At 33.8% G+C, this 26,040-nt stretch overlaps 1 protein-coding gene across 3 annotated transcripts in view; it reads right to left on the minus strand.

Annotated features, from left to right (window-relative positions):
• Window positions 1-13,059: 13,059 nt before the first annotated feature.
• LOC106878752 (ras association domain-containing protein 5) overlaps window positions 13,060-26,040 on the minus strand; it is a 247,897-nt gene continuing 234,916 nt past the window's right edge. For all 3 annotated transcript variants that reach the window (XM_089353948.1, XM_089353950.1, XM_089353949.1), the window contains 3 exons: window positions 25,587-25,696; window positions 20,487-20,608; window positions 13,060-14,072 (listed from right to left, as the gene is read on the minus strand). In XM_089353948.1, the coding sequence (XP_089210074.1) occupies window positions 13,902-14,072; window positions 20,487-20,608; window positions 25,587-25,696 (403 nt within the window). In that variant the 3' untranslated portion in view covers window positions 13,060-13,901. The remainder of the gene's footprint in view (window positions 14,073-20,486; window positions 20,609-25,586; window positions 25,697-26,040) is intronic.

The raw sequence follows: 26,040 nt of genomic DNA on the forward strand, positions 1-26,040 counted from the left end.
AGAAGCATGTTGTGTATATATATATATATATATATATATATATATATATGTGTGTGTGTGTGTGTGTGTGTGTGTGTGTCCCCAACATCACTTGACAACCGATGCTGGTGTGTTTACGTCTCCGTAACTTAGCGGTTCGGCTAAAAAGACCGATTGAATAAGTACTAGGCATCCAAAGAATAAGTCCTGGGGTCGATTTGCTCGACTAAAGGCGGTGCTCCAGCATGGCCGCAGTCAAAATGATTGAAACAAGTAAAAGAGTAAAGTGTTATTGAGAAAAGTTTATATTTTCAAAATTATTTTTGTGTTAAAGTAGTCGTATTTCGGTAATTTCAACCAATCAATGACGTGTATTCAGCTGAATAAAATTACTGCCGTTGTTTGTCAACAACAACTATCGGCGGTATATATTTCGTTTGTCAGTTATTTATGACATCGTTCGTGCGTTTGTACTGGTTTTAGCTTTAGGGCTAGGGTTAGGGTTAGGGTTTTAAAATGAGGGTTAGGTTTAGCGTTTTAGAGTTAGGGTTAGAGTCGGGGGTTTAGGGTTAGGTTTGGAATTTTAGGGTTAGAGTTACGGAAAAAAGTGAAAAATGAAGAAATTGGAGGGGGAGGGGGAATCTTTCCGAAAATAGTAGCTGAAAAACAAGAAAAAAAACAAACTAAAAGCAGTAAAAATGCACGAAAATCGTCGTGGTGCCATGAAGTAAACATGCTTTAGATACACTCGTTTATTCATACAAACGTAACTGAGATGAAATATGTCATAAATAACAGTGACAAACGAAATATACACCGCCGGAAGTCGTTGTTGACAAACAACAGCAGTAATTTTATTCAGCTGAATACACGTCATTGATTGGTTGAAATTACCGAAATACGATAACTTTAACACGAAATAACTTTGAAAATACAAAATTTTCTTAACAGCACTAAGAGTAAAAGATGTTTTACATGACACATTCTACCAGTGTCCGAAATTTGAAAGTGTTTAGTTACAAAAAATTAATTTCTCGATGTGCCGTTCAAAGGGTAAAGATCCCATAGTTGTTCCTGGCAATGATTTGCTGCCTCCTGTCATGTAGAATATTACAGATTCTAGTTTTATTCTTGCTATACTTATCACATGTACGATCTTCTTAAGCACTTGATTGTGTCTCTACAATATATATATATATCACTTTTTATTACCCACAAGGGGCCAACGAAGAAGGGACAATACAAACACATGTGGGGACATATAAAAACGAAAAAATGAAAAAAAATTTTTTAATTAAAAGTATGATATACATGAATGATAGAAAGAAAATGATAATGAAAATGAGCTACTTGCCCCACCTCAAGCAGCTTCACTCGTTTCCTTTTATCTTTTAAATTTTAAGTCATTTAAAATGTCTATACCACATTTCTGTCAGTTTCTCATACTTTATATTGTCTGGTATCGTCTTTAAATCACAAATCACCTTCCAACACTTATAACCCCTCTTGAATTTCAATATTTTGTCTTTTTGGCTTTCAGATAACAGAACACGAGTGCCCTCCATCAATGTTTTGTCCATCTTTTGACATGGAAAAATCTTGCAGTCTTCCATTTTGTTATCTTATTTAGCAGTTCCTTGTCCACACCTTCAAGCATCATACACGTGAAACAATTTTTAGTGGGGTTGGACAAAATAATGGAAGCACCTTAAAATTTCAAACAAATTTATTTTAATATGGAGTACGACCGCCTTTGGCAGTAATTACAGCTTGAATTCTATGAGGTATGGACTCATACAAAGTTTGAATTGTTTCCAAAGGAATTTTTGTCCATTCTTCTGCTGAAACAGTCTCCAGTTCTTGTAGTGATGATGGTGAAGGATATTGACTCCTTGCTTATTTTTCTAAAATGCACCATAAATGTTCAATCTGTGAAATCTGGCTTTGTGCAGCTTCCAGCGAACAGTTTTTGTGGAAGCAGGGTTCTTGAGGTGGTCATTAAGCTCTGCAGTAATTTTGGGAGCTGTACTTTTGTGATCCTTTCTAACAATTCACATAAGAGTTCGATGGTCCCTATCTGAAAGTTTTGGCTTTCTTCCGGAGTTTTGTTTTGATGAGGAAGTTTTTCCCACTTTCTCAAAGGCTGTCATTGCTTTCGAGGCAGTACTTCTTGATACACCAAACATTTCGGCTGTTTTCATTACACTAGCACCTGCCATACGAGCACCAACAATTTGACCTCTTTGAAGGTTCAATAGATCTGTCATTTTAATGAATTTTAATTTCCTTTTTCTGATGATATCTGAAAAAAAAACAGCAATTTTAGGAAAACATATGAAACAACACTAATAATAAATCAAAAAACAAAAAATAAACAAGCTTTTGACGGTTTTATAGATATTTCAAAATTAAGATGCTATGATGCTAGATCTTTCCATTATTTTGTCCAACCCTTGTATATATATTAGCTGAAATACTCAGGGAATTAATGATAGCATCACTCATAAAGCTTGGGTCACCCTGTGGATATGATACTGTCACTTGGCCAAGATGTTACACAATGGGATTAAAAGTGGAGCCTCATACTTATGACACCAACTTATAGAAGAATTGACCATGCCTGCATCTATTGTGAAGGCATGTGATTAAGTCATTAGAGCTTAATGCTCATGATCAGAAGGGCATGTCTTTGATTAATAGACTGGGTAGGGCATAGTATCCTTGAGCAAGGCACTTCATTTCATATTATTCCAGTCCACTCAGCTGAAATGACTATGTTGTGGTGAGAGTCACAACACCCTCTGCAAGAATAGACTTGACTGAACAACTATAAATAGTAGCGGCCTGAGTGAAAGACTAGCGAGAGTAGGCGTTAATCACAGGAAGTCGTAAGGTGTTATTTTGGTAGTTTGTCAGAATATCATTTGTTGGTTCATGTATAGTTCATGAAAAGTTTGTTGGATTGTTACATTGTTGTTACCCTGCTTTGTTACATGTTTTATTGTTACTACATGGTTATAGTGTAAAAACCTACTGTCATAACAAATGGCAATACAATATTGGCAACAAGGATTCAGGTCAGTTGACAAATTTTTGTGATACAGCTTCCATGATACAGTTGCAAAAACAGTGACAGGAGTTGCAGAAACAATTACTTCAGCAACAAGAAAAACAACAGTTAATGGGGCTGTCTTAAGAAGTTCGGAAACACTACAAGTTTATTTTCATCAGATGGCATATCAAACTCTATAACAGAATTCAGTTATGACCCAGAGGAGAGTATGATGTTTGTAGCATACTTAAGAAGGTACAAAGAAATCTTCAAGGAAGATTGCCAGTCGTGGACAGACAATGAAAAATTAAGACTATTATTACATAAATTAGCATCAGCTGAACGTGAAAAATATTGTAATTTCATACTATCCAGAAAAAGCTAGAGAAATTTCTTTCCAGGAAACAGTCAAATTACTATAGAAAATATTTAGTGATAAGTGTTCCCTATTTAACACTCGGTGGGAGTGTTGGAATCTTGTTAAAAAAGAGGATGAAGGCTTTGTCACATATGCTGGGACTGTAAACCGAATGTGCAAAAGGTCTAAACTGAAGGAACTAACTCCTGATATATTTAAGTGCCTCATTCTTGTCGAGGGCAGACACAATTAAAAATATGTCTCCCTCAACTAACATAGCAACCAAACATGTATGAATTGAGAGCTTCACTTAATAATTTACTAAAGAAAGACACCAAATGGAATTGGTCAAATAACCGTCAAAAGGTGTTTCAGGATATCAAAAAAATGTTAATTTCAGATTTGTCGCTGGCTCATTTCAATCCTGCAGTGGAGATTGTTGTAGTTTCTGAATACAGCGTAGGAGCAGTTTTGTTACACAAGTATAAAGACAGTAATATGAAGGCGGTGGTTCATGCCTCACATGCTCTGATTACAGCAGAGAAAAACTACAGTCAGAGAAAGAAGCTCTAGTGATTATTTTTGCCATGAAGAAATTTCAGATTTCTCCACGGTAGAAGTTTTCAGCTTTAGATGGACCACCGACCATTACTATCAATTTTCGGATTGAAGAAAGGAAGTCCTACCTGTTCAGCTAACAGATTACAATGCTGGGGTACAATATTGTTGAATTATAACTTTAAGATGGACTACATTCCTTCTAAGAAAACTGGTCATACAGATTGTTTATCTAGGCTAATTCTGAAGAATGCAGAACCACTGGAAGATACGGTGATAGCTGCATTACAATCAGAAAAGGAAATTAAAAATATAATGCATAATGTCATTCAGGACTTGCCAGTAATTGTACAAAATATAAAAAGTAAATCAGTAGAGAACAAATACATCATAAAAATGAAGGAAACCTTGAAAAATAAACAAAAGAAAAACACGAATGCGAACCATTTTTAACTCTGCGATGGTATATTAATGTACGCGCAAAGAGTGGTAGTACCAACTGCACTACAGAAATGGATATTATATGAATTTCATAGTGGACACCTGGGGATGTCAAAAATGAAAGCTTTGATGAAGAGTTACATGCATTGGCCGACAATGGACTGGGACATTGAAAATTTGGTAAAATCATGTCGAGCTTGTGTGCTAGCAGCGAAGGTGCCACCAGTGAAATACTAATCATGGTCTGAGATGGCTAGTCCATGGTCCAGGGTACATATAGACTACGCTGGACCAGTGAAAGTTGCCTACTACTTGATCATTGTTAATAACTTTACCAAGTGGCTGGAAATATATAGGTGCAGTCAACCTACTTCAAAGGCAACAATAAAGTTCCTGCACAAACTTTTGCTTGATATGGTGTTCCAGACACCATAGTATCAGATAATGGAATAAAATTTACAGGATATGAGTTCAAGAAATTCTGCAAAATGCATGCAATCAAGCACATGTTTAACTCCCCCCTACCACTTGAGGTCAAATGGGCAAGCAGATGATTCATAGATACTTTCAAGCAAGCACTAAAAAAAGCAAGGAACAAGTTAGGAAATGACAAAGCACTAAGTTCTTAAAAGGTGTACAGAATAATGCCCAATCCGAATATCAGTCCAGACAAGTCACCTACAGACCTAATGTTCATGCAATGGATTAAATCTATCTTCAACAAATTGTAGCCAAAGGAAAAAACGTATAGAGAGAATACAAAAAATTTAACTAAACATTTTGAAGGGCAAAGTCCATTTCAAAGTATACAAGAACAGTAAAGAGAGTTGACAGGATAGTGTAGTGACTAAAAGAATGGGAAACATGATGTATTTAATAAAAGGCCAATGTTGTGAGCATAAACAACACCTAAATCAATAAAAAATCAGACATACAGAAGAAAGAAAGGAAATTCCATTGGAAGTGTTTCGATGACATGTTCGAAGTGCCAGCACCAAAAGAAATTGAGCCTAGAAGCAGTAACAGGAAACGTAAACAGACTGAACATTTAGAAATAATTCCTAAATGGAAAAAGTACTCTAGGAAAGCAAAATTTCTAAAAGGAAGAGGCGTTGGAAAGAAAAAAAAAAAAAAAAATTAAATTTTGTTTCCTATGAAAGTCGAAATCTCAAAAGGGGAGATGTTGTGGCAACAGTCACGACTACCCCTGCAAGAATAGATTTGACCAAATGACTATAATTAGCAGCAGTGTGAGAGTAGGTGTTAATCGCAGGAAGTTGTAAGGTGTTGTTTTGGTAGTTTGTCAGTTCATGGAGAGTTTGTTGGATTGTTACGTTGTTTTTATCCTGCTTCGTTATATATTTTATTGTCACTACACAGTTATAGTGTATAGTCATAACAGTTGGCAATACAACAGACTATAACCTGTGTACTGATGCAGTTCTCTTACGCTCCAGCTACCACATCCTACATGTTCTGCTGGATCACGGGTGGGAGGGCTGAGATGGTGGCTATATCTGCTTACAATTGCATAGCAGCTAAAATAATTAGCAAAAACATGGTATGTCAGCAAACCATATTTGCTTATGACAGCTGCAGTTTTATATATACATATATATATATATATATATAAAACATATATTGCATGTTTGTGAGTGAGTTTATATTTCAGTCATCTTCATTTGATTATTGTCAATAACAACTTTGCTGACAGTGTAATTTGCTTGCAGTCCACAATGAAAGCATGTCCAGACTTCTTGACATGCTCGGACATGTCAAGAAGGCTCATGCAATGTCATTTTCATCTAGTTCTCTGAGTAAACATGTCCACAAGTGAAATATAGTGACAAGAAGAGCATCCAACCATAAATGTTACTACAACATACTCTTATCTAACTCAATCAAGCATGGAATATTAAAACAATGATGGTAATTATGTATTGCAATGACAGTATTTGTTGGACTTCACATGCTTTTTAACTAAAACTGTCAATTTAAAAATATAAACTATTTAAAATGTTTTGATTACCATTACTATGATTTTTAACATTAATTTTCTACTCTGTCAGATTTCATACTATCTCATAAACCAGATATCTAGTATTTCATGTAGCACTTAATTATAGTTCCCTAGAATCTTCTTCCATTCTTTCTATGTTATCCCTTCAAATTTTCTTGAATTCCTAATCAAGTTCAGTACTTTGTGGATCAAATCTTTTTATTGTCTGAAGAACAAACGACAACAACTCACTTTACAGATAGCACCAAAGTTTTCAACTTTATGCCTCTTCAAGCTATGTTTGTAAAGACTGAAGTCACTACTGTGAGCTGATGAAACACTGCTCAATTTTTCTTTTTTTTTTTTTAATATCAATGAGTTAATAGTACATTAAGAGAAAGCAGATTGATCAAATATTATTTATTCTTAAAGAGTAAGGGAATCAAATTTTACATAGTTTTTCTTGTTAGATAAACTCCAGACAAATGGGTGATGAAATCTGAAAAAGCAGAGAAAACAGTGGAACCTTTCGAACTTCAAAAGGTTATTCTGAATATAAAATTCTTTTTAATAATTTTTCCAGACTTGTTGCCCACTATGCATACACATATTATTGAAACCAACAAGGAAACCTATATTGTTTGTCCTGCTATAACAGACAGATTTCTCTCAAATTACACCATACAACTTTAACACAATTGTCTTTGCAATCTGAGGACAATGGGAAATTATTCCATTCTATTTTCTCATTTGCTACTCTGAAATCAATAGGGTTGACCATTTTGTGAAAGCTACCTCTCGCAATAGTCAACATGTTTAGCATCTTTTTTGTATTTTCAAAATAATCTAATAGAAGGTACTGATTAGTTCTCAACATTATTGACTGAACTATTCAAAATCAGGTTAAGAACTTGGGAATGGTATATCAAGGGCTCCAAATACTCATTTTTATAGCTACATGCCTTTAGGTTACTTGCTATGGCCGGTCATAGAGTGACCATTGGTTTTGCACTTACAAAGCACTTAGCTGTATAGGTGCCAGAGGCGCATAACTTCTTTACAACTGGGAGGAAAACATCATGGTTAGTTAATTTTGCAAGCAAAAAATTCTGGAACAAATCTCTTCTAGCAAAATCTTGAGCAGGGTGGAGTTATGTCCCTTAGATCAGTTCCAGTTGTGTTCACGACCCCCCCCTGCCAAAGATGTCTGAAGGAAGCAGCATTCCCCTCGTTGACAAATGGGGGATTTTCAAGTTTTTAACATCAATTTCCTCTGATGAGGGCACTGAATAAACGTTTCTTTTTGTGGAGTTTAAAGACGTCCCTGGGTCAAGTAAAACTTATATCATTACTCCTGAAGCAAATGATGTAAGTTTTACTTGCCAAAGGAGCAAGAATCCCCAAAACTCACTTGTAGTTGTTTAGCCCCAAGTTAGCATTGATTACGTAGACATGTGTAAAAGTATTTCACTCTTGACCATCCCATTTTTTTGTATATTAGAAATGTGTTTCCTTTAATATGGTTGAGTGACCATGTATTTCAACATTTGCAAGTTATCACTTTTATAAAGAAAAAGTATGCAAAGACACCACTAGGACTCAGATCATTTCTATTTTACATTTAATATTCATGCTTTAAAGTGAAAGAAGAAAAACAACGCATAATTGTAATAAAATTGATTTTATTTCTTCATGTGATTTCCTTAAGGCAACCAAACATTATGGATGCACAGCTGTACATATATTCTGTTTTGCTTCAATGAGTTTATTTGTCCTTCACTAAGAATATCAACAGTGATTCCAGTGACAGAAATCCATCTCCATATAATAGCATCCCAGCTGCTAACTTCAGCACAATGTCATGTCTATTTGAAAAATCTTAATTGTTGCACAATAAAAGGAGACAAAATAATGCATTTCTTGTAATTATTTTTTGCTTGTTTTGATTGGCTTATTTTTTTTCTTTTTAAGAGGGAGGAAATGGTAAGTTATGGTATTCATGCTTTCATCCAGTTTAATTAAGAACACACTTCTTCCTCTACAGCATGTTACACAAATACAGAGCAATCCAATCAATATTTCAGTTGCTTTCTTAGCTATAAGCTAGAAATTCATAGGAAGATAAGTTTGTCCACGTTTTTCTGAGAGGAATTACTGAAGTTTAAGCACACAGTAAATTAGCTCAATAAGCACTCGATGAGAAACAGAGATCCAGAATTTACTCTCCTAGAGTAATCAACCTTCCAGTGAAAGTAATGACAGTTCAGATCAAAACATTGTTGTCTCAAAGACAGCTCTCAGTAGCACAGTCCAACTAGCCAAGTACAGGTGTATCTTTGTGGTTAAAAAGCCCATTTTTCAACTATGTAGTTTTATGCTTGATCTGACTGCATAGAACGTTGGATATAACCATATGGTTAAGAAGTTCATTTAACAGCTTTATGGTTTGGGGTTCAATCCTGCTGCTTGGTGTCTTCTATCACCTTGTGAATAAAATTTAGGAGATGGTAAGGGATTATTTTTGTTAGGTGATAGACCTGGGTTTAACACCACTACCTGGCCTTTGGTTGCTTCTAGCAAAGATAATTCTATTGCAAGCATTCAAGATAGGTTTCCAGCCTGAGGATAACTTCCCACCAATCTTGGAGGCCCAGGAAAAAGTCATGGGTAGAGCTCACCAGTAAATGTAATAGGAGCACAATAAATGATGTTTCATTGGATCATAGTGCTGGATTTCATGTACTCCTTATAAACTATAAAACTGATATCTATTCCACTTAATAAAAAATGATAGAAACAAGTAACCCATTGACAGGTAGCTCTGTCTGTGAAAAGTCAAGCAATTGGCTCAAATTATCATGCTTGTGTGTAATAAATGTTTCAACAAATTTTCCAACAATGTTGTCATTTAGTGTCATTTATTGAGTGAGTGATACACTCAAACCTTTTGTTCTCGAATTAAGTGCTGATGACTAAAAATGGAGGAGTGTTTTGAATATTTCACAAATGTTTTGGAACCATTTATACTTAACAAGTAATTCTATAATTGAAATACAGAATTAAAGGATTAAAATTAATTTTTTAATTAAAAAATTTTTTTTTACTAAACTTTGTTATATATGATTAATTATTTTTAGGCTTTTAACTCCCCCACTTTTTTTTTCTTCAAATTTTTACAATTTTATTACAAAATAATATGTTTATATATTGTGCAGAGCCAGCATTCAATGATGCTCACTCAATTATTGAAGACACAAAATTCAATGAGTCTTGGTATGAAGTTATCAATAGTAATTGATTATTTATACTCATTGCTTATTTTCCTTTTAAAAAGTTTCCAGTAAATTTTCCTGAAGCAGCTCAATATTAAATCACTGCAAGTTTGCAGGCATTTTCTTTTCATGACATAAATATATTAACAATAATAAGCAGCAAATTATTTTTAAAGAGAGAGCTTTATTGAAAGTATACAATATCAAAGAACCTCAGTACAATTACTGGTTGTCAAATCAATAAAACTTACAATGCATCAATGTTTTGGGGGATTCTTTGACATTGTATACTTTCATTAACCCTTTAGCATTGAAACCAGCCATATCTGGCCAAAACATTCTTCCTGTTTCATGGCCAAACTGGCCAGCTGTGGTCTCTCACAACAATTCATTCTAAAAATTAATGCTAAAGGGTTAAAGCTCTCTCTCTCTCTCTTTAAAAATATATTAACAATAATGAGCAGCAAATTATGTCAGGTGTGTGTGTTTTTTTCTGCTATACATACAGGAAAGGTTTATACCATGCAAATGTATAATAAAAACGTTGTAAACAAGATATCCAATACTTTCATGTATAGTACTAAGTTGTGTTCAATAATTTGATTTCCATTTTATCAATTTTACTTTTGTCTACAAATAATAAAAATTGTTTAAAGTTTTGGCACAAGGCCAGTAATTTTTGGTGGGGAAATAGTTGATTACATTGACCCCAGTACTTGACTAGTACTTTATTTCATCAACCTTGAAAGAATGAAAGTTGACCTTGGTGGTATTTGAACTCAGAATGTAAAGAGGCAGAAAAAAATGCCTCCAAGCATTTTACTTGATATACTGTCCAAAAGTTTGATTCCATTTCAGATGCGTTTTATATTTACAAAACTTACTATTATTTTTGAAAGGCAATATCCGAAACTACATTCCATGGCACCATTCAGTAATGTTTATCATTTAGAATAATTTTCAGCATATATTGCTCATCTAAAGATAAAAATTTAATAAAAGGGAAAAAAAGATGAAAGGAGAAATATAGAGAAAACCAAAAGAAAACAGAATGAAATAAATCTAGAGAAATATTTCTAATTGTAACTGAAACTATTTTACTGCTATAACTAATTTACTTATCCAAGGTTTGGATACCAAAACCTCAAATGATTAAACTTCCATTCCTACTCCCCACATAAAATCATCATCTACTCCAATTTTATATATTTTGAGGCACTTAAAGTATCTTATCTAGACACTAGACTCTTCAGATCTTCTATAGATTCAAAAAATTCAATTGATGAAAATTTCTAAAATTATGATTCAAGAAAATATGCAAACGAAGGGAAAAGAATATTGACTGCAGTTGAAGCTGATATCTAAATCAATTCAAAAGCAGTAAGCAAAAGGTCAGTACTTCCCCCAACCCTTTTAACTGACTGCAGAGTGTTACACAACTAGCGGAAATGTTTGATATGGAATCCAAGATTCAACTACTCCTGTATTAAAACAAACAGGGCTTTTAAAATTGTTCTTCCAAGTTTTGCATTCACTCGAAAAGACTTTTTTCCATTTTCAATTATATATTCTATGTAGTTTTCTTTGATCTAATTCTGTATTTGATATAGTTAAGGATTGTTCTGGGTTAGGTGGCTACTGGATATTGATGTGAGTATTTATTACCTTACAGTCACAGGTCAATCCAAACCTTGTGAGCGAAATTAGGTTGAGAGAAACTGCAAGAGTACCTGTATTTCAAAAGGCGAGCCTTGTCACACACATTATGTCATGCTGATACTGCCTGAGAATTGTGTACATATGTCTGTGGAATACTCAGCCATTTACACTCTAATTTAACAAGTAAGCAGTTCAGATGATCAAAAAGCTGTCAAAATCAACAGAGGCTCCATTTACTTTTACTCAATGATAGATATAAATAAAATTTTAATACCAGAGTTTTGTGGCTTTAAAACAGTTTCAAAAAGTATGAATTTTTCTGATATCTTACATCATAATATTTGAACTAAGAATAGAGTTGTTATAAGATACATAACCTGGAAATTTATGAATATGCACTTTTCTAGAGTATTAAAATGTTTAATCAGATTCAGCAACAAATTAAATGCACTTTGTGAGTTCATAGATTGTGCATGTGCATTTTCAGCAAAAATAGATTTTTCCAGCTAAAAATGAAAACACAAAATATTGAAAGATTTTTGTTCATTAAAACAGAAACAAAAAATAAACTTTTGCAATTATTTCTAGAATGAGGAATGTATTTTTATTCCTTTTGTGAATATATATTGGTGTATGGGTGGTCTATGTATGTTTATATATTTTTTAAATCTCTCCCCACCTTCTCAAACATCATCTGTACTACAATTTCTAGATTAACATTCAAAACATTTTATAAGAAAATCTTTAGAAAACAATAACTATTTATGGAAGACTATAGAGGAACTCAGAAACAATTCTATCACAATATATAATTTTTTTGTAAATTTAAGACAAATTCTTAATACATATACTACAATTATTTTGTATAATGTGTATATATATATATATATATATATATATATATATATATATATATATATATAGTTTTCCCTCATTTCAAAAGAAAAAAGAAAATAAATTGAAAATACTACTCATCAAATCGAGCAATAATAAAAAAAAATCAACAAGGCAAAAAACAAAAAAAAAAACTTTTGGAAAAGTTATTCAAGTTATTAAGTTTGCTATGAGGCAAACATCATATACATTTTGGAAATGAAAACAGTTTTCAGGATTTTTTTTTTTTTTTTTTGCTATCTTGAAAAAGAAATTTTTTCCTGATAAATTTAAATTTCATGGGCTTTAATTTTGGAAATTTCATCAATTCTAAAAATATTAAATGTGTTTAATTTGTGAGAAATTTGAAGATTTGCCTAGTGATTCCTGAAATATTTACACATTCAAGAGATTGAGTTTCATGAATGACTTATTACTGAAACACTTGAATAAAAATTTACAACCAAAATACATACACCAGTAACCTGCTAATAAAAATTTTGCCACACAAAACCTACTGAAAGGATATACTGGGGAGGAGTGGGGTATAATATATACTTGAATATAATTGCATATGTTTGGATGTGTGTTAAAGATAACTGTATGTGTGTACAGAGAGAGAGAGAGAGAGAGAGAGATTTGAGATATAAATGTGTGTGTGTAATTTGGTCATAAAATGGTAAAAACCCATGTAAAATTTGAACATTACTTCAATATGTTAAAAGAAATGCTTGCTTTAAATATGGAATTAAGGAAATAATATTTGTAAATAGTATTTTACCTTACAATCCTAACAAAAAAAAACTTTTGTTTTTAAAAAAAGGAGATTCAATTCTATCAAACAATGTGTACTTGTTTTTTAAAAATATTTTGTTTTGTTGACCCATATTTTCAAACTTTTGAAGCATGAAACATAACCCAATATAAAAAGCAAAAAAATGGACCTTATTCATCATCATAATTATTTAATACTCACTTTTTCATGCTAGTAAAACATATGGGACATAGATACTTAAATAGTTCAGGTAGATCAATAAATAGAAAGAAATAAGAACAAATATTTAACAAAAAAATTATTCTATAGACGGAATAGAAATTGAGGCCTCTAGTTTCTGAAAATTAAACTAACTTCTATTATCCTTTCTATTTTAAAGAGATTTTTTTAAATTCGTAATTTTCAGAGCAGCATATTTCATGTAGCACAAATATTTTCCCCACTTACATGACAACATGATAATATTCTTTTAGATGCTATGTAACTTTTCTTCCCATTAAAGAATTAAAGAAAAATGTATTTTTCAGCTATTTCTTAACACTAAACAAAAATAAATTAATAAATAGAACAAAATTTATATTTCAGTTAAATAATAAAGTGAAGCACCACTTATACATTACAGAGGCTCAAATGTTATCTTTAAGTTAGGTATATTAAAAATAAATCAAAATTATCATTTGTAAATGTATAAGTTGATAAAAAAAAATTTTTTAATCAATTTCGTCATCATCATGCCACAATTTTTTTCCACAGCTGCAGAATCTCTCACTGATTGAGATAAGACACCATGACTAAAATGTCTGTATGGCCTGTAGTTAGGCCCAAAGCACACACAACCAATGAGAAAACAGCAACACTAGGATGCTGTACAAACCATTTTATGGATAATAGTGAAACTTATTAACTACTTTTAAGTCTTATACACAGGTGTGGACCTATTTACTGTGTTTGGCTTCTTGTTCAGCAGCACGAAGCTCTTTCATTCGTCGCTCAACTGCTTTCTTCATCATATGATATTTATATTGGAGTTGATGAATATGTTCAGATTCTTCCCGGTCCAATACTTTCACAAAATTATTTAGTTCTGGATTACTGAAGTTTGACCACTGGAAAAAGATAAAATAGAAAATATTTAAGCCAAAAGAAAATTGATAGAAAAAACAAAATCTCTAGCACAGGGATTTGTAATTTTCAGGTGTATGTATGTACAAAGAAGCAGGGTTGCTGTAAAATATTTTGCAAAACCACTTAATATATATCATAATCTAACCAGGTGGAAAATGAAATATCATCTCCACTTACTGATATACTAAATTTACCTTTACCCAATTCAGAAACTAAACAATATTATGGTCATTGTATAGTAAATATCTTCTTTTGTTATAATCTGATTGTATTGTGAAACTTCATAAAACACGTTTTCTCTCTCTAAAATATCTCATAGAAAATAAAGATTTAGTTTTCACTCCATTTATAGGAACTCATATTACCATTTATTCTATGCAGATAAACTTAGAAGGAAAGTAGGAACTGAATCCAGAAATCATCACAATATATTGCACTGGCATTCCAACACAGTGACTTAGTATCACTTTGCACTGATTGTAGCTAGTTCATTTTACTTATGTCAAGGTTTCATTTTCAACAATTCTCATTTTCACTTCAACTTCAAGAGAAAAAAGAACTATCCATCAATTGAAGGAAAGTTCTAATTCTTCTGCTCCAAGGACTACCCACAACCTTTGTTTCAAGAATCAACATCCACTAAAAAAGGTTTTTCTTTTTAATTCCTAATAACATACTAACCAAATTTTAAAATTCTACAGTAACTATAGCAATCTCACTCTACTTTACCTATCAGATTCAAGATGGTTCATCCTCTGAACCTCTAAATCCTGAATCATTAACCTGTTGGTCTATCAGCCTTTTGCCTCAATTCCTCATCCCCAATGCTCCTTACTAAGTAATATTCCTTACCATTGAGAGTGGATAAAAATGAACAAAAATACACCCCACACACACCTCTTTAAGAATACCTCCATTAATAATGTTTGTTTGACAATTTTAATGTACTCCTAACAAGGAGAGCGCATATACTTTTGGAACCACTAGGCATAAAACTTGCTTTCATATACCTATGGAAAATGTGTTGGAAACACCAAACTAAGAGTTGTCTAAACATTGACAGTGACTTATAAGAAATCAGAGGTTTTCAATACCAACTCAATTATCTGGTGGATTGCTGCATTTAATCTGTCCAGTTGGTCACAGTACATATCTGAATTTATGGTCCTGTCTAAAGAGGAGCTTGTCAAAGATAACACCCTTACAATCCCACCAAATTGAAAGCATAATCTTCATCAGGTGAAGTCCTGCTTTGGAAGTTGTTTGTTGTCATTTGCCTTACTTTCCTCCATGACTGATTGTACTTCACATTGTGACAGATAATCTGTTTTTCATTTCCTATCACCATTCTCTTCAAAAAAGGATAATTTTCTTCATGTTTCAAACCACAAATGGAAATCTTTGGATGCAGTTAACCTCATTGAAATGACATGGGATCCAAACACTGAGCCTGCTGATGTAACCAAGTTGATGCAGGTGGTTTGCAATACTAGACTTGGATATTTGCAGAATATCTGTGATCACCTTGATTGGTGTTGCTGCTGATCTCAGCTGATGAGCAAGAGCAAGGTACCTCTTAAACCAAAAAAATTTCCACTCAAAATCTTGAAAAACTACTCCTGGAATATACATTCCATAACAACATCCTCTCCATACACAGAGCATATCTTCTTGCAGGTTTCTTCTACTTTCTTGCCTTTTTTAAAAAGCATGAGGCATTGATTACGTTCGTTTTGATTCTCCATTTTCAGAGAGATTTCAAACACACAAAATATAACCTGTCTCATCACAAGCTCCAGTTGAAATACTTTGAAGTGCCATGTATCAAACAAATGTGCATGTGCAAGTGAAGGTAGTGAAGAATAAGAGGAAGAGATAACAAGGAGACATAAGTGTTAGCAAAATGGCAATGATCAAAGAGAGGAGATAATCAAGAGGAATGCTAACAGAATTGGTTTCTTGGATGTATTGCAGTGTATATTGTTATAACTCAGGTAAACATTTTAAAACATTTTAATACACTTTTCCCCAATGAAAAGAATAAAGAATTCAAGAAATTGTATTCTACAATAAATCAATGGATAAAATATGGGTTGGCTGGAATTGCTACTAATACAGAAACTAGTGAAATTACAGTATCTATACAAGACACAGAACTCATACAAGCATCAACTTCTAGTTTGATTAATCCCCCAACCACAAAAAATCCAATTCTGATTCTGTGAAGATATCTGTGATAAAATGTAAATATGATATTAATTTTGGTCATTTGGCTTAAGTTAATATTGATGACAAAGAAGTTTCTAATGCCCTTTCTTTACAAAATTAGTGACATATGGATATGAATAAAGAGTTTTCAGATTTACAACTTCAATTATTCAATATTAACCCGAATTTTCAGAAGATACTGGAGTTCAAGAAGTAACAACATTCTTAATCTGTTTCAATATACAAGGTGCATAAGGTTTTTGAGGATATACCTTTTTTGGGTCATTGCTGCATTTTTTGCTAACTCTGTATAATCTTTGTTTCAGAAAACAATAATGGCAGATCCTCAGCTTACTCAAGAAATGAAGAGGTATAGCAATTTACAAATATCTCAATTTTTAAAAGTTGCCAGATCTTTTGCCTACAAAGTTTGTAAGGAGCTAGAGACTGAAGATGGAAATGTATCACCAGTATCAATGCATGAAAAGCATTCTAAATGCTCTGAAATCATCAGAACACCTGAATTTATCCAGCAAGTTCAACAGATCATTGGTTACAATCCCAGAACGTCAATGAAGTCAATTGCAAAAGCTCTCCAAGTATCAGAAGGAACAGTCAGAAATGTTGTCTACAAAGATATCAGATATGTCTTATATGAGGAAAGATCAATTTGTCAGAAAAAACAAAAGAAAATCACTACATTAGATCTAAAAGGCTCTTAAACAAACTGAAGAAAAACTTCGACCAAGATCAAAAAGTTAACAGAAGAAATGACAGATGGTTATGTGCAGACCCTTCTAAAGTTCCAAGTGTTATGCATACAAAATTTCTTGCAACTGTCATGGTTTTAGGGGTTGTCAGCAATGAAGGATTCGATGCCTCCTTACTTCTTTTCACAAGGCCTTAGAGTTAACTCTGCCGCCTACAATGAGGTCTTGGAAATAATTGCTAAGCCCTGGATAGATAGTGTATGCAATGGAAGGCCATATGTGTTTCAGTAAGATTCTGCACTTTGACACAGGAATGGATGGCTGAAAATTTTCATGATCACATAACCCCTAACATTTGGCCTCCTAATTCCCCAGATCTCAATCCATTGGACTATTACATGTGGAGTGTTGTTGAAAGAGATGTCAATGAACATGCCCATAACACCAAAGATTCTTTGAAAGCTGCCATAGTCAGAGCAATGTCCAAAATGAACCAGGATCACCTGATTCAAGCATGTACACATACTTTAGAAGTAAATAGACACCCCATAAAACATCATTTTCTGTTTATTCTAACTTGTAAAGGTTTATATTTCTTATTAATTAATTGACATTTTTATGTTTCAGATTTTATATGTGACTGTTTAATCAGGCCATGTACAAAAGAAGCATTGCAACTGTCTGAATTTCAAAGAGGCCGTATTGTGGGTCATTCTGAAGGTGGATATAGCCAGCGTAAAATTGCAGAAAACCTTGGGATCCCACTTTCTACAGTTAATAGAGTGATTGTGCAATTCACCAGAGAGGGGAAGGAGTCTACATCACCTTGTTCAGATCAACCAGGGCCCTCTGACAGGACCCTTCTCTTTGCTAAGAGAAATGTAGAGGATAATCCTTGTTGCAAGACCTCTGACATAGCAGAGCAAGTTGATGTCAGTCCCAGAACAGCTGTCAAGTATCTCCACAAAATTGATTATTATGGCAGAGCAGGAAGAAGGAAGCCACATCTTTGACCAGCCAATATGAAGCAGAGAAAAGATTGGGCCAATGAGATGGTGTAGAGGCCAGCAGCATTTTGGGATACTGTCATATTCTCTGATGAGTCCAGATTTGCTGTATTTCCTAACAGTGGTCGAGTGTGGGTCTGGAGACTGTGATCAAGAGTTTGATGTGAAAAGATTGCAACTAACAATGAAACACAGCAAACACAGCAGCTATTCTGTGATGGTCTTGGGAACAATTTGGAGCAATGGTTGATCAGAGCTGGTGGAGTGTGAGGGAAAGATAAACTCAAATAAATATGTGTCCATATTGCAGAAAGGACTCCTTCCAAACTTCTCCAGTGATGAAAATGATTAAAGAAGACTCTCTATTTATGGAAGATGGGATTCCTTGTCACACAGTTAAAATGACCCAAGATTTGTTGGAAAAGAATGGCATTAGAAAGCTTCCACAGCCAAGCCAGTCACCAGATATGAACCCTACAGAACACTTCTGGGGCGTAATAGACAGGACGTTTCATAAACAGAACAAGACAGCATCTTCAAAGCCAGATCTTTTGAGATTATTGCATGAAACTTAGCAAGAAATTCCGCAAGAGAATATTCACCATCTGATCAGTAACATGCCTAATTGGGCCCTTTCATTGAAAAATGCAAAGAGCATGTCTAATAAATATTAAATGTTCACATTATAACAACTAACAAATAATTTGAATGTATAATTTCAGATTAAATAAATTTTAATGATTATAAGGATGTCTATTTACTTCTTTTATGTCTATGTAGATGATTTAGATTTCATATAGAAGCTGAAGGTGGCTTTATTGAATAACATTATAGAAAAGGAGGTTTATTATATATGTTTTTTTTTTTATAACCATAAATCTGTCTTCAAATATCTTATGTATCCTGTATATTTTTTTTATCACAATTGCAAATTCATAACAATTAACTCTTTCATTACTATATTTTGAACTAAAATGCGTTTCAATTAAATTATAAAATAATAGTGAATTGGGACTGGTTTCATAAAACAAATCTTTTTTATTTATCAACATATTAATGTGATTTTTGGAACACAGTTTGACAAAAGCTTCTTAACTAAATCCATTTCATAATTTTAGTCTCAAAGTGAATCTAATTACAAGTAAATTCAGCAAAATATAAAGTTATTTAAATTTTGTTTAATCATCGGCATAGAAAATTGGTATCGGGCAAATTTATCTACAACAATTCATCTACAACTACACACACACACACAAACCACACACACATAAATTGTAGACGAATTCACCTAGAACATAGAAAATGAGTTATTAGCTAATATTCAATGAGTATACAACAAAATTTTAATAGAAGAATTGTGCATATCCATAGTGAAACATTTCAGAAAAGTCGAAATGGGAAAAAAATGGAAAAAATCTCCAAACATTCACAACACTCAGATATCATGTATAATAATAGCAGATAGTGTAAATCAATTGTTTACATAATGAAGCCAAATGTTTGCATGAATGTACTAATGAAATTTGCACTGAAATTCCTATTAAAATATGAATAGATCATTTCAGCTGGTTTTGGGTGGTTTGGTAATATCAACCAAAATTTTGTTAGGGTGGCTGTGGCCAGGTCAGTAACAAAAGGGTTTAAAACATTTTTAAAAAAATTTCACTGTTTCATTTATTAAATTTTAATGAATAAATCCTCTCTCTAAAACAACTACAGAGTGTGTAGGGTGAGAGGAAGAACAGTTGGAGTAGGAATGGGTGTCATTAGGTTTCTGATGCACAAAAGTGAAAATGTCAGGACTCTCAATAAAAGACATCAAGGAAGATGACAGAAGTGTTTGTGATGGTAGAGGTAAATTCCAAAGATAGGAAGAAAATGTTGATGTAATAGATGAAGGCAGAGAGTTTGTCCCAAGAGAGTGTAATGGTGCTAATATAATCACTGATGTAATGACCATATATTTCACTGTTAATGTCTTCTCAATCTCACTCTTCCCAATCTAGCACCACTTATGAACATTTTATCTCTCTCTGATGAAGATTCTGCTTGAAATCAACTTCCTCATGACAAAATAAATTATTCTAATTTGTGAAGATTTTTGTAATAACTTACAAGGTTGAATTAAACCAATTATACTCCCACACATCTTCAGAATTAATATGAAAAAAAATTAAGGAACATATACAACAAATTCTTCAAAAAAATTACTTTCATTTGTAAAACTAAATGATAAAAAGCCTTTAGATTGGTGAATAAAGGAATATAAAATATTCCTTTTGCTTTCAGTTGCTTTTCATGATGCATAAAAATGAAAACGTCAGTGTTGGAAGTACATCATTCAATTTGGAAATTTCCAGCTGAGAAATTTCCTTTGCTCATGAAACAAGCAGAACTTTAAAAAAAACTAAATATAAACAAGAATAACCGAAGAATTTTACTATACAATATCTAAAAATGGAAAACTTACTTCAATATCCCCTGAAGCTTCATTCTCTTGAAGAACTAAGCGATAACAATCCAGTTTATTTGTTTCCCAGCCTAGACAAACCTGAAGAGGAAATTCTTCTGGCATAACTCGCCGCAGTTTTACTGAAATTATAAGTTAGAATTGGTTCATCCATCAAAGTAAAGTGAAAAGAGAACCAGCATGAAATCTTGAAAACATTGATTTAAAAACCAAGGATGGAAGTACATCATTCAATTTAGAAATTTCCAACTAAGGATCAAATCTATAAGTGTAATTCATATTCACACTCAATATTCTAGAACATTTTCATAACTATATATCCTGTGTATTTCAATCAATTTTGAAATAATAAAAAATTGGGAAGGATTTAATAAAATAATTGTTATTAAGTTGGTGTTTGGAACTTATAAAAAGAATTACGAACTATGCAGGTGCTTCCAAACCGCATGGTTCTGGGTTCACTCACACTATGTGGCACCTTGGACAAATGTCTCCTACTATAGCCTCGGGTCAACCAAAGCCTTGTGAGTGGATTTAATAGACGGAAACTGAAAGAAGCCTGTCGTGTGTTTGTACCCAACCACCGCTTGACAAACAGTGTTGGTGTGTTTACATCTTGTATCTTAGCGGTTTTGCAAAAGAGACCAATAGAATAAGTACCAGGCTTAAGAAAAAAAAAAAGAAAATAAGTATTGGGGTCAATTAGTTTGACAAAAATTTCTCAAATCAGTGCCCCAGTATGGCCCCAGTATGGCCCCAGTTTAATGACTGAAACAAGATAAAAGGTATTTAAAATAGTACTCTTATATCATAAAACCCAAAGTAGTTTCAGATAGATTTGTATTAATATGGTTAATAATAAAATAAATTTTCAAAATGAGGCTATTAATTAATGTATGATGCATTCAATTTCTTGTTGCTAGTTTATACTGCTAATGTTCTTGGAAAAACAATGGGTAACTCAATTTCATAACCTCTAAAATCATGTTGTTTTGTCTTTGTAAAGAAAAAGCTCATTTAAGTGATGTCATTTGCTTCCAGTTCACAATGTAACTATGACTGAGTTGTTCATTATTTAATAAACTATGGAATTATTAACTTGTTTGTAAACAGGTGAGGGTATAAAAAAGGGAAGAGCATCCAAGAATAGAAAAAAAATCAATAAATTCCATTTAACCCATGAAAGGATGGAAAAGTGGACATGATGATGAAGAAATATATATGTGTGCGTACATTTAATTCTGATTTTTCATGGTAGCATGGGTTAGACAAATATATTATTGAAGAACTGTTTTACAACCTGATGCCCTACCTGTTAATAACCCTTACTTGTTTTCTAAGTAACAGATCTCTTAGTCACACTTCACAGCTTGTAGCTCAGAATATTCAGCGAAATACAGTTATAAACAAACACACACACACATTTAAAGAAAGTTTTCCATAAAAAGTTATTAACTATTTAAAACAACTTTTTTGAAAAACAACATCATACAAACATTTTGGAAAGTCTTCGTATTGAATGCAAGTGCTTTTGTTGTTCAACTTTTCAAACACATGTTATGGGCTAATCTGTATAGAGGAAGTTGTTCTTAGTAATGGTGTTGACTATTTCAGGTTTAGTTTCAGATTTAGGAAATGTGGGAAATGAGAATTACATAGGAGAAACAATCAAAATTAAACAGTCATGTGAAAGTGCACATGCAGCAAATTAAAGATTCATCTTTTAGAAATGTTCCATTTAGCGAGCATCTACAGATTTGTACAAACGGAAAATTCAAAATATTTTATTTTTCTCAAAATAAAAGAAGAACATGATCAACAATGAAAGACAAAAGTAGAACATTATAAGAATGCTAAATCTGAAAATAAAGCAGACATAGTCCACACTGTTGCTAAAAGCAACTTCTTCTAGACAGATTAACACACAAAATACATGTGAAATATTAATGAAAGTACATAATACGAAAACTTCTTTCCAAGAGGTTAGAGTTATTCTGTGTGTACAAAAGAAATATTTTTGAATAGTTAATAACTTAAGAATATCTTACTTTAAATATTGTTACTGCATGAAGTATTTTAAGCAAAATCTTTTCAATATATAAGTACACAAATACACACACTATAATATTTTGCTAGTGATACTAATGACCCAGTGTTAGAACTACATATAAATGTTTCAGAATAAAGTGTTAGAATACACATCATAATACGTAATTCAATAAGCAACAAGGGAACAGAATTACTTGATCAACTTCATTAACTTATAGCTGTTTCTGCTATAAAATGATACATAAGCATTCAACTCTGAGTGCACTGTGTCATACAGAAGAAACAGCAGTAAGCTAATAAAGTTCATTAAGGAACTCCTGTTCCCTTATTATTTATTACTGTATACACACACACACAGACATATAATATATATATATATATCATCATCATCATCATCGTTTGACGTCCGCTTTCTATGCTAGCATGGGTTGTACAATTTGACTGAGCACTGGCAAGCCAGAAGGCTGCACCAGGCTCCAATCTGATCTAGCAGAGTTTCTACAGCTGGATGCCCTTCCTAATGTCAATGTCAACCACTCCGAGAGTGTAGTGGGTGCTTTTACGTGCCACTGGCACAAGGGCCAGTCACACGGTACTGGCAATGACCACGCTCAAAATGGTGTTACACACAGGCATGGCTGTGTGGTAAGAACCAACCACATGGTTCTGGGTTCAGTCCCGCAATATGGCACTTGGGCAAGTGTTTTCTATTATAGTCTTGGGCCAACCAAAGCCTTGTGAATGAATTTGGTCGATGGAAACTGAAAGAAATCTGTTGTATGCTTGTGTGTCCATGTCCCCTCCCATCACACTCAAGGTGGTGTTCCACCATAGCCACAGTCAAATGACTTGCAACAAGTAAAAGAATACACCACATACACATATGCTTATATATATATATACGTATAGAGGGATATACATATGTATACAGATGTGTGTGTGTGTGTGTGTGTGTGTGCGCGTGCGCACGCGTGTGTATCATCACCATCATCTAACATCTGTATTCCATGCTGGCATGGGCTGGAAAATTTTGCAGAAGCTGGCAAACCAGAGGACGGCATCAAGTTCCACTGTCTTGGCATGGTTTTTATGGCTGGATACCCTTCCTAATACCGATCAGATTACAGAGTGAAGTGGGTGCTTTTTATGTGGCACCAGCACTTGTGAGGTCTGTTTTGGCATGCTTTTCATGGTTGGATACCCTTCTTTAATGCCAACCAGTTTACAGAGTGGACTAGGTGCTTTTCATGTGGTGCTAGCACTGATGAATTGTCAAAGATCCTTTGAGGGGTGGGGGCATTGGAGAAGGTGGCTTTGCTAGGTGGTGAGAGGTTAGAATATGATAGGACAAAGACCGGGGTCTCACTGTAGAGGAGATACATGGTAACTCCAGTTAGAGGGGGAGGGAGAGAGAGAGAGAGAGAGAGAGAGTGGAAGCAAAAGTGAGTCAGAGAGAGCAAGTGAGAGACAGTGAGATATATGGTGGCATATTCTCAAGTTATGGGGGGTTAGAATACAAATGGGATGGTAGAGCATTACCAAGGGTGCATGAGTACGGAGTTCATATGAATGCAAAGAGGGAGGGAAGGGGGGATGCAGTCACTAGTGAAAGCTGGGTATATACAAGGGAAACAACAGGATAAGCAATGATACAGTGAGGACAAGATTGGGCTGCAGGAGTGGGGAGAGGGAGCGGTAGCATAACTTTGGTGTGTGGGGGGTGGGGTGTCAAATGCCCCAGGCATGGGTTTGATTCCTAAATTGGGTAGGGCATAGTATCTTTGAGCAAGGAACTTCATCTCATATTGCTCAAGTCTACTCAGCTGAAATAACTACAACCTGTGTACCGCTGCAGTCCTCGTACCCTCCAGCCGCCACATTCTAGATGTTCTGCTGGATCAAGGGTGGGATGGCTTACAACTGCATAAGTACTTAAAATAATTAGCAAAAGCATAGTACATCCCAGCAAACCATACAGCTGCAGTTTTATATACATATATATGATGAAGATGATGATAACATGTATTGCATGTTTGCATGAGTGAGTTTGTATTCCCCTCATCTTCATGTGTGTTCATTTGATTGTTGTCAATAATGACTTTGCTGACAGTGTAATTTGCTTGCAGTCCACAGTGAAAGCATGTCCAGACTTCTTGACATGTCAGGACATGTCATGCAGGCTCACTCATGCAACGTCATTTTTGTCTAGTTCTCTGAGTAAACATGTCCAAGCTGCTTGTTGTTTGATAGACTGGGAGATTATTACCCTACTTGGACACAAGTGGAGGTTGATGACACAAAGAGCATCCAGCCATAGAAAATGCTACCACAATGATGGTGATTATGTATTGCAATGCCAGTATTTGCCAGTATTTTTTAACTAAAACTGTCAATTTTAAAATATAAACTATTTAAATTCTTTTGATTACCATAGCTATGATTTTTAACATCCATTTTCTATTCTGGCAGATTTCATACTATCATACAATCTCATAGACCAGTTATCTAGTATTTCATGTAGCACTTAATCATAGTTCCCTACAATCTTCTTCTATTCCTTCTATGTTATCTCTTCAAATTTTCTTAAATTTTTCATCAAGTTCAATAATTAGTGGATCAAATCCTTTTATTGTCTGAAGAACAATAGTGGGAACAATAACTCATTAGATCTTACTGATAACATTAAAGATTTCTACTGCATGATATCTATTGATGAAGCCTATCCCTCTTCAAGCTGTAAGAGCTGAACTCACTACTCAATTTTAAAACCTGCAGCTACTATAAGTAGTGAATTGCAGTTAAGTGAATTATTCCACTGAAAGTGAAATTGCTATAACCATGACCATAGTGCAGTGATACAATACAAATTACTGATCCTTTCATTCATTTCTAATGACCTATTAATTAAGTCACCCATAATTCCAATTATCACTACAATTTATTTCAAACTTTAGTAAATGAGTCCAAACTTCACTAAATGTGTCAAGTATTAAATATTTTTACATTTTCCTTTTAAAACAAGAAATAAAGAAAGTTTTCAAAAATTCTAACCAAGTTTTTTGTTTTTGAATTCCTGTTCATACATAGCAAACTTCCGAGGATTATCAAGAATCTTGAATTTCTTCAACAAAGCTGCAATCACTTCTTTGGTTGTAGTCTCACTGAAATAACAGAGAAAGAAGTACTATTAGTCTAATGTCATAGTATTTGCTTCATAAGGCACATATATTTTCTTTCCACTTCACAAGTTACATTAATTTCAGACTATTCTACTTTCTGAGAATAGTTTGAAATTGAGGCAAGACCTTCGTACGTTGGGCCTCACTGAGGCGATGACTACTGACCGAGACCTTTGGAAATGTGCTGTGCGTGAGAAGACCCGGCAAGCCAAGTAAGATCGTTGCCAGTGCCCCTGGACTGGTTCTTGTGCGGGTGGCACATGAGATGCACCATTTTGAGCGTGGCCGTTGCCAGTACCGCCTGACTGGCCTTCGTGGGATTTTCG

Source organism: Octopus bimaculoides, chromosome 6, assembly GCF_046866305.1.
Source record: "Octopus bimaculoides isolate indiv1 chromosome 6, ASM4686630v1, whole genome shotgun sequence".
Taxonomy (NCBI): Eukaryota; Metazoa; Mollusca; class Cephalopoda; order Octopoda; family Octopodidae; genus Octopus; species Octopus bimaculoides.